This window comes from Ursus arctos, unplaced genomic scaffold, assembly GCF_023065955.2.
Source record: "Ursus arctos isolate Adak ecotype North America unplaced genomic scaffold, UrsArc2.0 scaffold_9, whole genome shotgun sequence".
In the NCBI taxonomy this organism is placed as follows: Eukaryota; Metazoa; Chordata; class Mammalia; order Carnivora; family Ursidae; genus Ursus; species Ursus arctos.
The window spans coordinates 19386048-19399604 of record NW_026623111.1 but is presented as its reverse complement, the minus strand read 5'-3'; the positions used below and the strand labels follow the sequence as shown (position 1 = coordinate 19399604).

General features: G+C 38.6%; 1 protein-coding gene across 2 annotated transcripts in view; it reads left to right on the top strand.

The window, feature by feature from the left end:
* SEPSECS (Sep (O-phosphoserine) tRNA:Sec (selenocysteine) tRNA synthase) overlaps positions 1-12797 on the top strand; it is a 37476-nt gene extending 24679 nt beyond the window's left edge. For both annotated transcript variants that reach the window (XM_026514532.4, XM_026514533.4), the window contains exons 9-11: positions 4886-4979; positions 6763-6853; positions 8262-12797. In XM_026514532.4, coding sequence (XP_026370317.2) covers positions 4886-4979; positions 6763-6853; positions 8262-8565 — 489 coding nt within the window. In that variant the 3' untranslated portion in view covers positions 8566-12797. The remainder of the gene's footprint in view (positions 1-4885; positions 4980-6762; positions 6854-8261) is intronic.
* The last annotated feature ends 760 nt before the right edge of the window (positions 12798-13557 follow it).

The window sequence follows — 13557 nt, the reverse complement described above, 5'->3', positions numbered from 1 at the left end:
ACTGAGAGCTCTTCTTTATATTATCGGTGTTATTGCGTACTAAAAAAGGAGCGTTGAAAGAAAACTTAGGATTTTTTTTTTAATTCCATGCCCTTATTCACCACAATGATATTTTTAGAGGTTATTTCATCTAGTATATCTCTTCAGAAAGGGCTTTATCTTTTCACAGTAGAGGCAGACAAGAACTCAGCTTGAAGCCATTCCTTCTCAAGCCTTCTTTTTTGAAGGGTGAAAGGATCAGAGAGAGTGGAACTGTGTGTGTGAATTGAACCTCTGCCCTTAGCCCCTTCCCGATCCACACATCTTCAATGAGGGGAGAAAGGGCCATGAATTTAACTGAAGAGGCCTTTAAGAAAAGGGGTTAAAATTTAAGACACCATTTCTATGAGTTTCTCTCCGCAAAAAGAAAGATCAGTCTTAGAAGTTTCTCCTCACTTCTGTTTGCTTCCGGAGAAGGCCATCGTTCTGCTTAGCTTTCCTTTTAGAAAAGTGCTTTGCTGAACAGGGCAAGCAGACATTCATCGTTGCAAATATTTGCTGAACTGGACAAGTGCAGAAGAGGATTGACAGCAGACGGCTGCTCCAGTGGCTAGCATGTGTTAGCTGAGGCTCTGGAAGACAAGCTAAGTTCTAGAAGAATATCAGACTTACATCTTCAAACACTGTCCTATAACAAAACTAAGTTCGGAAACATGAGTAGATTTGCCTCCCTAAAAGTGGAGTTGTTGAATCTCAACAAAAGTGTCGCATTTCAGGCCTGGCTATAGGGCCTCGACAGAAGAGTTTCTGGAAGTCATGCTTTAGCCTGAGATGCACGGCCTGCTGAGTGTGCCCGGGTCCTTTCAGCTGGCCACAGACAGAGCAGCGTCCGGCCTTTAGTATGGATATCTGCACATGGGGACCTCTGTGTGTGTGGATCGGTACCCACAGTCTCCTGTCTGTGTGCCCTTTCATGGTATTGTGCACGTGCTAGACCGCTTGTTAGGTGTCCCTTTTGATTTCTTACCGACCCTATAAGACATATTACAATAATTTGCGAAGTTCTGTTTTCATCTTCTCTGGTAACATGAAACAATGTGCTTCAGAAAGCATGATTACATAAGACATTTTCCCTTAAAATTCAGTGAATTATGCACATTTGGGGGTTATGGGGAAGGATAGGCTAAATGTTGGGCTTTACGACTGCAAATCAGTTTGCAAAAGGCCATGTGAAAGATAATGCTTAATGTAATTCAACTTCCCTTCCATTAACATCTTGAACTATGGTGTAAAGTTTTGTATTTTTATTCTAGAAATATAGCTGACATTAGCATTCAGGTATGCAGGTCAGTTTATCTCTAGTGAAGAGTCTTTTAAAATTCAGTTAAATACAGCACAAAAGACATAGAAAATCAATAATATTTCATTTCTTTTAAGTAAGATCTTTCTATATACATTTACTTTGGGTACTTATAAATTTCTCCCTTTACAGAAGTATTTTATAAAAAATGTCAGTTATAGATTTAACTGTGGCAAAAAACATAGTGCCGGTTTTGTAGTACCTTTAATATATCAGGAAAAAACTGCTTAGCTAAGTAGTAGTGTAGGAAATAGTGGTACAATCTCCTAAACGATATTTTTTAAATGTAGTGATATTAATGGGAGAGCATTTAGGGCCTAAAGCTGTCAAATATCGTAGGATTCAGTATAGTGTGCATTAAGATACTTAAGCTTCTTTGCTTATTGGATTACCTGTCATAACCCCTTACACAGAGTATTTGCAGAGGGATGTGAACTTGACTCACAGATATTTTCTGTTTTGTCTAATTACACCCGTACTAGTGATATGTGCGATTTAGTTACCTTAGCATCATGTTTGTGGCCTCGATGTGTTCGCTGCAGTTAAAACTGAATTCTAGTGGCACTAGGAAGTGATTACTAGAACCGGTTAAAACTGATTTGTTCAAGTATTAGAAATGGAATATTAGGGAAACCTCAGTTTTTTAATAGCCATGTGTGCATCAGTAAGTTTAAAAGCACCCTCTAGGGGTGTTAATAAGGAAACATTTCCTCTTTTTTTGGAAGTAGCTAACTACAAATTAAGTACATATTAATTACTCATCAGGCTTCTCGTAGTTTACAAGTGTGACCACACTGGTGATTACTGCGGCAGCCGTACTGGGTAGCGTAGTATTTTACATTTGTCCCCACCACTGAATTAAGTATTTTGCTGTTACTGTTAGGGTAGAAAACATAGGAGTATTGTCTCTCAGATTTGTTTCTGCTTATGAGAAGTTGAATTTGAGACTAAGAATTAAATGCAGATTAAGACTTTGGTGTGTAACATAGATGATGAAAAATCAGCAGTTAATATCTAAATTAAAATATGTCACTGCTTTTTTCTTTTTTAAACAATACCGAGCATTTAAATTAGTGATCTAGTTACTTTATAGTGGTTGAAAATATATAAATGAAACCCAGAAATTCTGTTCATTAACACTGGTATAGTACTAAAAGATGACAGATTGTTCCAGTTGCCAGAAAAACTCTTGATTTCCGCATTCCATTTGATTATCTTGTTTCACCTTCTGAAGTGAATATCAGAATATTAGCTTAAGAGGGAGGGGCCAGGAAGTCTACATGTCTAAGAAAAGATGCCTAAACAGCTTTTTACAATTTGCAAATGGTGATAACATTTGCTCCTTAAATTTTTCTCTACACTTTTTTTTTAAATAAAAGAGAAAGGCTTACTACGTCTAATAGCAACATTTCCTCGTAGCTTCATTAGGTATGATAAATGTGGATGTTAACTTTCCTAATATAAAAAAAATCAGTTTATTTTAGTGATCTAAGATTTCATAACTCTGACTTGCTGAGAGAATTGATGTTATAAAATAGCCTAAAAATTTAAGAATGACTATTAGTTTAAAATTTTTTCAAGTGAGAGAATAAAATATACCATGTTGGCAAGGGTAAAAATGTTTGTGGTCTTGGGGCGCCTGGGTGGCACAGTCATTAAGCGTCTGCCTTCGGCTCAGGGCATGATCCCGGCGTTCTGGGATCGAGCCTCACATCAGGCTCTTCTGCTGGGAGCCTGCTTCTTCCTCTCCCACTCCCCCTGCTTGTGTTCCCTCTCTCGCTGGCTGTCTCTCTGTGTCAAATAAATAAATAAAATCTTAAAAAAAAAAAAGTTTGTGGTCTTAAGTGGACTCAGTAATAATTAACAAACATGGTAGGGCTTTTCCTCTTCTTAATCTTTACTTAACAAAAGACAGATTTAGTAGAATCAGACTATCCAACCTTTACCTTAGAGAAAACTGAAGCAATTTTTGTGGCCTTTGAAGTAGAAATATCATTTCCTGCTGTCTCTACTTGGGTCCAACTCTGTTGGCCATTGGCTCTTTGGTGTATCTTTAGAGTTTTATGTGTTTTGACTATGATTGGAGGTCAGGGCAAATGGGCTTCAGGAAAGACTGACTTGGGCAGATTTTTATTTTAACACTTTAAAGGGCTTACTAGAAGAAAGTATAATTTTAGGTCAAACAGCTGCCAATTTAACATTTATTTACAATATTTTGTTAAACTACCTACATACATGTGCACATGAAATTTTATACTTCTAAAATACTTTTATTTTATTTTCTATTAGATATACATTATTTTCCACAGTAGGACCAAGAATACAATTTTTCATTTTTAGTTGCTATATTCATCTGAGTTGATTGTTAATTTTGAGTTTGTGCAATTTTTTAAAAAGGTTTTATTTTTTTAAAGAATTTATTTATTTGACACAGAGAGAGAGAAAGAGCACAGCAGGGGGAGCAGCAGGCAGAGGGAGAAGGAGAAGTAGGCTCTCTGAGCAGGGAGCCCGATGCAGGGCTCAATCCCAGGACCCTGGGATCATGACCTGAGCCGTAGGCAGACGCTTAACGACTGAGCCACCCAGATGCCCCTTAGGTTTGTGCAATGTAAAGGAAATGTATTTTAAACTACTTTTTCCTAAGTTACTTATATACTAGAAGTCTGGCACATTTTTCTTGGTGTTGGAAAACAGTAGTGAAGAACACTAAGTCCCTGCTGTTAAGGTTTTTCCCATTTGAGTAGGTAGTCACAGGGAGTATTCATTTAAGCAAGTAAATGAGGTAATTTCAGATTGTGATAAGTGTAGTGGAGAACCCAGAATATGTAGTTGTTGTTGGAGGGAGATTGGGAGTACATTAATAGGGAAGTCATAAAGGGAAGTCCCATGGAATGTTCTGGGAGAAGAACCGTCTGAGTTCAAGGGAAGCAGGCGTGAAGGTTCTGAGACTAGAAGGAGCTTGGCTTGTTCAGCGGTTGGAAAGGAGGCTGATGTAACCAGTGCTATACTGAGTGGGGGAATGACGGTTGTCCAGTTGGCTATGTTGGCTGGGCTTGTTCATTTGGGGCCTTATAGGTAATACAGAAGGGAGTCAGTCATTGGGAGGGACATGATCTGATTTATGCTTTTCAAAGACTACACAGGGCATCTGCATGTAGAACAGTTGTAGAGGGGCAGGGAAGTTGGCAGAGAAATCATTTAGAATCTTTGCTCTGGTCCAGGGAACAAGATGATGGCTGCTTGGACTGGAGTGGTCACCCTGGAGGTTCTGAAAAGAGGATGGATTTGTGATGGATACATAATAGCCCCAAAGCAGGAAATATGCTGGTCCTTTGCCTTCTTTACCTAAACCCTGTGGTTTCTGATAGTTGTGGTAGTTTCGAATCTCACTATATTGTGTCAAAGGAAAGAATTGCTCCTAGGGCACATAGATGAGTTAATTTACAGCACAGACATCACACCAAACAGATTTTGTCTTATTTAATCTGGCAGGTTGCAGTAAGCATTTATTTGATTTTCTTTAAATGTAACATTTTGTTGTTGCAGGAAATGTTTTTATGTTTGTCCAGCCAACTAAAGAAGCTGTCAGAAAGCTACAATGAAAGACTGTTGCATACACCTCACAATCCCATATCTTTAGGTAATATATTTTTCTTAAGAAAAAAAAATCACTGCTTCCTAACCCTCCCCAGCAGGGAGCTGGTATTTCTAGAAAGAGTATGAATTCTTTCTGGTTACAATGATATTTCTAAATTCATTACAGTATTAATTTGAAAATTGAAAAAGTTTAGCCTTTAGAAATGCTTTAATATATTTCTGAGATAAAAAAGTATACACTGAAAAGAATCCAAATCAATATTAAGTATTATAATGCATATACAGAAAATGATACTTTAACTCTTGCTTCTAACCAAAATAATTTAGTCACTAGTAAAAACTGTATAAAAATTTTTTAAAAGTTTCTACCAGTTAACAAAACACCATAATATTAGAAATTAAATCTATATTGTTTTTAATGCTATGATTGTTTTCCTGAGTGTCTTTATGTTAGAGAACTCTGCATTTATGATAATTTCCTTTATATAAGGACCATATATTTTTGTCACGTAGTACAAGGGCTATACTAAATAGGTTAATGTGAATGTTGACTTTTATGCATTTAACTTCTAAGTTTCATAATTCTCTCTTTTGTGAATATATATAGTATAACATGTTTCATATTTTATGTATATCTAAGGAAAGCAAGGAATTAATCACTTGTAACTGAAGCCTTTTTCAGGAATAGACTTCCATGGAAAACCGTTTGCCACTGATGCATAATGAAGCCCACCCTAGTCAGTGCTTTGGTGGTTTATAATCTATGTAGATGTTGTAGAGGATGATATGGTACGGTTTGAGTCCCAGTTCTGCCATGTACTAACCTCTGGCCTCCTTTCCCCCATTTATGAAGTTGAGAGAATGATCCCTCACACTGTTAAAGAATGGTCGAGGGGCTCCTGGGTGGCTCAGTCAGTTAAGTGTCTGACTCTTGATTTTGGCTCAGGTCAGAATCTCAGGGTCAGGAGATCAGGCCCCGGGTCGGGCTCCACACTCAGCACAAAATCTTGAAAAGAAAAAAAAAAAAGAACGGTTGAGATTATAAAGTATCTAGTATGGTAAGTCAGTCCTCAGGAAATGATAGCTAGTGGTTTTGGTGAGACTATAGTTTACCCACATAACCTCAGAGAGATAATTGTCATTTTCACATGCAGAAGTTGATCTTACTTAGTCTTACATATGTAGTGAAAATATCCCACATTCTCATTTTATAAGTTCTTAAAACATGGTTGAGTTTGAATAAACTGCCATATTGATCATGTCAGTGTTCCATCTTTAATTGGAAAGTTCACTCTTTAGAAGGGTGATATGGAAATTCTGTTCTGATTCTGAGTGTGTTAATTTGTATTAACATCTTTTTGTCTGATATGCAAACAGATCCTCACTATAATTTATTAAGTGCATTAAAATGAAATCATGCCACTTGACAATGAATAAAAAGTAATGTCTCCATGCCAGTTACAAAAAGTATATGATTCCTTTTGTCTGAGGTACTTAGAGTAGTCAGAATCCAAGAGACAGAAAAGAGAAGGGTGGTTGTGGGGGGTTGGGGTGGGGGAGAGGAGACTGGAGAGTTACTGCTGAGTAGGTACAGGGTTTCAGTCTTGCAAGATGAAAAGAGTTACAGGGATGAATGGTGGTGATGTTTGCACAACAGCGTGAATGTGCTTAACATCACCGAGCTGTACTCCTAAACATGGTTAAGATGGTAAATTTTGTGTGTATTTTAACACACATACAAGTAGGGTCTCTGTCATTAAGTGGTTATTTTTTGTGATTTTGTGCTGGTGAACCAAGGTACATTGGGATCCTTTTTTCTTTTTCAGCCATGACACTTAAGACACTAGGTGAACACCAAGATAGAGCTGTCACTCAGCTTGGCTCAATGCTTTTTACCAGACAGGTTTCTGGAGCCAGGTAAGTATGTGTGAAAGAGGCCTGAATTTATTTGGCTTTTCCAAAAAGTTGACTGTAGTAAAGTATTTCTCCTAAACAGTCGTCCCCCAAGTATATGCTGAGCTCCATGCGAGCGTTCATCCTGGGTGAAGGAACGATGAAGGGGAGAGTGTGTAAGGCTGTGCTCGCCCACCTGTGGAAGGCCTGCACTTGAAACAGTCTCAGAAGGATAGGGACCTTGTCTGTTCTCATGGACATCCAGAAACAAAGTTTCATCACCTCTCTGTACAAATTTTTATTGTTCTTTTCCTTTTTTCGATCATCTCCAGTGGTGTCACGTTGTGGTGATAGAAATAAGTCATCTTCATTACTAAATCCAGATGAAAACATTTTTAAGGAAAAGCCCATTTCCTGAACCAAAAAGTTATGCAATTCTTATCTAAGTACTGCCTTTGAAAAATGTACTTTTTGCTCTTATATGTACATGGCTTAATAATGAATTTCATTTTTCATTTTATATTTGATGAGGTCAGAGAAAAATGAAGAGAAATATCTTGCTCTAAGTACTCTTCTTTACGTGCCTCTATTAAAGAATTTCTCTCTGACTACCAGAGATTAGAGATGTCACATCAAAGGACAACGTTTTAGAAGAAAAAAATCTTAGATTAATTCAGCTTTTACCTTGATGAACTATATCCATATACAGCATAGCTTTGACGCTTCTAAAATGGTTTTCTTGGCCTTGCTTTTAGTGTTGCCGCTGTTGTCTTTTTGTTCAGGTTGATTTAATTGACTTATTTTTTTTAAGTACTGTATAGAAATCTGCTTATATCAAATATGCCAATGAAATCAAGCTTAAAAAATGCACGTGCCAATCCCGAATATCACTGCTTGCTGACCACCACCCTACCGTAAGCAGTCGCGGAATTTTTGCTGGATCCTTGCTTTAAAACCCTCCATTGCACAGAACAGATCAGACAGGTGTAATTTCAGCTTGTTGATTATTGGAGGTGATACACGAGAATTGGTCAACGTGGTTTGACTTAGAAATTTCAGTATTCCATTGAAAGACATATGGGTGAAGTCAGATTCCATATTTAGTACAAAAAGAGAAATAATTTTCTTTTTTTCTCTCTGAAGAAGGTGCAAAGGTATTTGTGATTCCTGGAAGTTATAGCTCTTTAACAGAAGATAGTAAATGGTCATCTCCAGAGAAGATGACTTCCATCTTCTACAGAGAATAGCCATGTATTGTATAATTTTATTTTAAGGCTGCCACAGTCTGTTTTCATAGGCCATGATTTATGGCTGTTTTTAAACTTCTTTATCAGTAGAGCTAAGGCTTAGTAACACAGATATCTGTTGTTTATGGGTGATATTCAGTTAGTATCACCAGACATATTAAATTGCTAAATCTTTTCCCTTTCAGGGTTGTGCCTCTTGGGTCAGTGCAAACCGTGAGTGGCCACACTTTCCGAGGCTTTATGTCACATACAAATAATTACCCTTGCGCTTACCTCAACGCTGCAGCGACCATTGGACTGAAGACACAGGATGTGGACTTGTTCATAAAGAGACTTGACAAGTGTTTAAAGACAGTAAGAAAAGAACAAAATAAAGAGAGTAATGCATCTGGAGTTGACAATTACGACAAAACTGAAGATGTGGGTATTGAAGACATGGCTTTAAAGCTAGATAATGTGCTTCTCGACACGTACCAGAATTCTTCGTGACAGGTGAAAGGTTTCTTTTTGATCATTTGAAAGAAGTGATGAGGCTGCAGTACAAGTAAGCAGTTTAAAGATAAGGCTTGAGGTTTTGGAATTGAGACTGTCACGGAGAATATTTGGTCAAGGTGTAGAATGTGGTCTGAGCCAGCCATTGATGACTGTTATGTTTTTATACTCTTAGATTGCCTCAAACGTTGTGATCCTTAACCGATAAAATACAATTAGGATTCTTCTAATTGTTGGAATATTTGTCAATTAAGCATTATGATTCAGATAATTCTTACTAATGTGACAGTAAAATTACTTCTAATTCTTTTTGAAATGTGTAAACTGCTTCCTCCTAACCATTTCCTACCATTCACAAATTACTTATGTTTCTAGTCACAGAGAATTTAGAATGATCTAATGCTACTACGTACAAGATGTTGACATGTGTAAGGACGCTCTGCCTGTGAAATGGACATTCCCCAGGGAAGCCGAGTCCAGGCATAAGCTTTAGTTTTCACTCAGTAGCTGTGGTTCTCAACTGGGGATGATTTACTTATATCTAAGCAACATCTGGGGACATTTTTGGTGGTCACAGCTTGTGGCAGGCTGTTGACATCTAGGGGTGGAGGCAGGGGTACTACTGGCAGCATCCTACAATGGACGAGACGGCGTCCCAGAACAAAGCCCCGAATCGCGGTAATACTGACGTCGAGCAATACTGCTGTAAACCAACTCCTCAAGTAAAGTTTTCCACGGCAACTTTCATTGTTCAGTAGTGCTTCAAAGAAGAAAGCTCTGTGAATGTTCTCAAATTATGCAGCGTTAGATTCTTGAATGATAACCAGGCTTACCGCTTCTAAACATGAGTTTATGTGGCACTTGTGCATTTTTCCGCGTGGGCAAGTGAAAGCTTTATTCCACGGTTTTTGCTTTAAGCAGGCTTTCATATTGGTTAGTTTGTTCAGGTGTGCAGAGTCGTTATCAAGAGTGGTTAACCTGGGTATTTTTTAACGTATTTTGGCTAGGGAGGTGAAGATGATGTAGTAGGATAAACAGGTGTATTCCCCTCCTCCCCCCTCCCACATGCTCACTTTCATAGTCTGATATTCCAGACTTATTGGCTATAACAATTTTTGTGGTTTATTTTTAAGAAATAGACTAACGTCTCAGAGCCTGAGGAATTAGTGAAGCTTTTGCGTACACAAGAATGCCAAAACCGTATTTCTCAAGACCTGCTCGGTGGAGCGGTATTCCTACGAGATGCTCACGGGGATAAAGCATTCCATGGGCAGATTATTTGGGGCCTTCGTAAACCTGCCTATCAGTACATTAAAGACTCTGAGAATTCCTTGGAAACCAACTTAAATGTGTCCTTATCCAAAGGTGGAACCCTTTTTTTCAATTAAATACTTACTGTCATCCCACTGAACTGCTTTTGAAAACACTGCAGTTGAGAATGTGGCCTTGGTTTCTGGGTTGTGTTTTTCTCTGTCGATTTGGTAGTGTAAACCGTCTCAAACATGAGCTCAGACAGATACCACTCCCGTCAGTGTGTAAGTTAAAATATTCTGACACTAGCTTGACCACCTTGGACATCAAGACTGTTGAGATAAGTACTTAATTATCAATATTGTAAAGGTTACTTTTAAATTGTTGTATCTTTGGGGTTTCTGGTATTTTAGATATCTTTTTTTTAATAGCTATAGCAACACATTCTAGAGGAGTAAATCCTGGATCAAAAGGTGGCGTGAGGTTTTTTAGGTGAATTTAGGACTGAGTTGTACAACCAATAATGCGGAAGAGTCCCAGCCGCACCTCTGGAGTCCGCAAGAGGGAACAGAGCGATGTCGCAGATGCGAAGTGCTGGTGGCTCAGCTTCGTGCGCGCGTGAGCCAGGACGGTGTTCTAGAACACGTGATCTGTACCGTGTGACCATCATCTAGCTTGAGAAGGCCGGGCCGTTTTCTAGAACACGTGATCTGTACCGTGTGACCATCATCTAGCTTGATAAGGCCGGACGGTTTTCCAGAACAGGTGATCTGTACCGTGTGAGCATCACCTAGCTTGAGAAGGCTGGATGGTTTTCTAGAACAGCTGATCTGTATCATGTGACAATCATTTAGTTTGAGAAGGCCGGACGGTTTTCCAGAACAGGTGATCTGTAGCGTGTGACCATCATCTAACTTGAGAAGGCCGGCCGTTTTCTAGAACACGTGATCTGTACTGTGTGACCATCATCTAGCTTGAGAAGGCCGGACGGTTTTCTAGAACAGGTGATCTGTACCGTGTGACCATCATCTAGCTTGAGACGGCCGGAGCTGAGGGACCAGCAAACATGTTCTCATCTGTGGTATGTCAGCAGTTCTTGGGCTTCAGCTGCTGAATAGATAATAATTCTAACTGAAGATAAATTACATGAATCCACATGTGAACGATAGATGTGTTGCTAACATTTCATTCCTGGTGCATAAAATCAGCTGCAGTTTTTATGATTAGCTCTTTCTTTTCAGAGGTTTGGAATAACAGCTCTGTTCCTGCTGGTTTAAATTTGACCTTGAGGTCCTGGAATTCATGAGAGTTTCTGAAGGGGTGCTGTAGGTTCTGCTAATTCAGGCTTGCTTTCGCTTCCGCCCCAGTGTCGTTTTCGCTCACTCTCGCCCAGTTCCACGTATAAGTGTAAAAAAGTATGTACATACAATTATTTTAAATTGCTGGTACCTATCGGTAAACCTCATAATTGGCCTTCATCACCCTTGAACTATGGCGGAGGGGCAACGGCGGATCCATTTCCTAATCAGGACCAACATAGGGTTTATGATCCAACTGCCTTTATTAAGGCTCTCAGGTAGAGTTCTGGAGTTTGGTTTTTAAAGTCCTTGGACTGTGGTAGTCTTCCCAGAAAAGAAAATTGAGTAACACAAAATATTCTTTAGGTCACTACACAATGTGTTACTTACACGCACAGCAGGGAAAGGTATTTTAAAATCCAGCTCTCAATTTGGCTCTTAAGTCCTCTGTTGATGAATTCTCACTCTATCAGGGAATGATATGTGATACCAGACTCAGGAGCTCAGTGTTCAACCATAAATCTTTCTATTTAGCTTTTTGTATTAGTTGAATGAAGTTATAGAATGTGAATTATTGAATACAGTTCTGTTCAGCCAATAGGCACTTGATATACAGAGTGGTAAATTTAAATATAAATTAAGTTTTTTCTGATATTTCGCCCCAGCACAGAACTTTCCTGTGGTTCTGTTTCTGTAAGCACCCCATTGTGACTGTCATCGAGCCTAAGCTATAGGCTGTGTTTTCATTTGTGGACTATTAGCCTATGATAGGCTTTAGTAAAATTTAAATGAAATAAAGACTTTTTTAACCAGTGATATTACATTAATCTTGAATTAGTAACTCATCATGAGAGTAAAATTCTTGTGTCCTTTCAAAGAGAATAGCCAACAATTGACAATAACAGCAAACTGGTGAGTCTCATTCGTGTAACACTCAGAGAAAGGTTTTGGCATACATACACATTTGGTGCACACAAAACTTGGGTTTTCTCCTCCCACTTCCTAAGATGTCCTAATTTCTCCCAAGCCCTTAAATGATGTTGTTACGTTTTTGCATTCATGAGGTCGACTTTATTTGGAAATGAAAAAATAATCCAGTTTGTATACACAGAAGCCTGGTCCTCTCAGAAGTTAGGTACCCTCTGAATAAATTTGATAAAAACTGTGAATATGCTGTTAGCAGTTAAAAAAAATTCCTGTAAGCAGCTTTTCCTTGTCACATTGTGTGGCTTCCGTGTCTCTTATGGCCGCGCTTAGTGTTCAGGTCTGAGACCTCCCCACCTTGTCGCTCTGTGCCTTTCTCCTTGCTTTCCTGCTCCTTCAGTATGCCGTGTACACGTCAGGTGAGGAGTTCGGGGCTAATGAATATATCTCCATAATATCCCACCTACTTTTCAGGTCAATCTAAGGCCTTACGCAAAATCTGGAAGTGTTTATACTGTCTTGTGTTTATCAAGCGGTGTCAACTTGAACTTGTAGAGAAATGTGAAGAAAAGCTAAGTTTCACTGTGTCATTGTGAGGGGACGCTACCTACTAGAATTGAAGCTGATGTCAGCCTGCTGCCCTGTACGTTTTACCGAAAGAAAAAGATGTTTCAAGAAAATATTTTTGGTGTAGACTGTTTAAAAATAAAAATGAATTATATAATTGATTACATGAAATAAATTTTTAATAAATCATTGACAGTGCATTTCCTTATTTTACCTAATCATTGCTGCGGATAAAATCCGAAAGTACAGATAATGAACACCAAATTACTTGCTCATTTTTTGATTCAGTCATCAGGACCAGTCAGCAAGGAAAGTCCTGTTTACAATGTGAATCATGAATCTCACGGGGTTCGGGGCTAGTTTGTTGTTGTTTAAAGAGGAAGGAAATGACATTCCAGCAACTTTTGCAAAGGCTCTATTGACTATGGAAAGTTGGATACATGGAAGTATTTCATCTTTTCTAAAAGAAACAAACTTTTATTTGAAAATAAAATAGTATTGGGGCGCCTGGGTGGCACAGCAGTTAAGCGTCTGCCTTCGGCTCAGGGCGTGATCCCAGCGTTATGGGATCGAGCCCCACATCAGGCTCCTCCGCTATGAGCCTGCTTCTTCCTCTCCCACTCCCCCTGCTTGTGTTCCCTCTCTCGCTGGCTGTCTCTATCTGTGTTAAATAAATAAATAAAATCTTTAAAAAAAAAAAAGAAAGAAAATAAAATAGTATTACTTCCTTCTTCAGATTTCATTTTTAAATTGTGCTGTTCAAATTTTGCAGATAGTTCTTATTTGATTGGAGCTGGATCTCTGCGCGGGTACTTACTAACCATGTGAGCTCACATATTTAACCTCTGATTATCGGTCCTGTTATATGTGAAATGGGTACAATCTTACAGGATTGAGGATTAAGTAAGATGATAATACGTGTAAAGATTTAACTCAGCGCCTGATACAG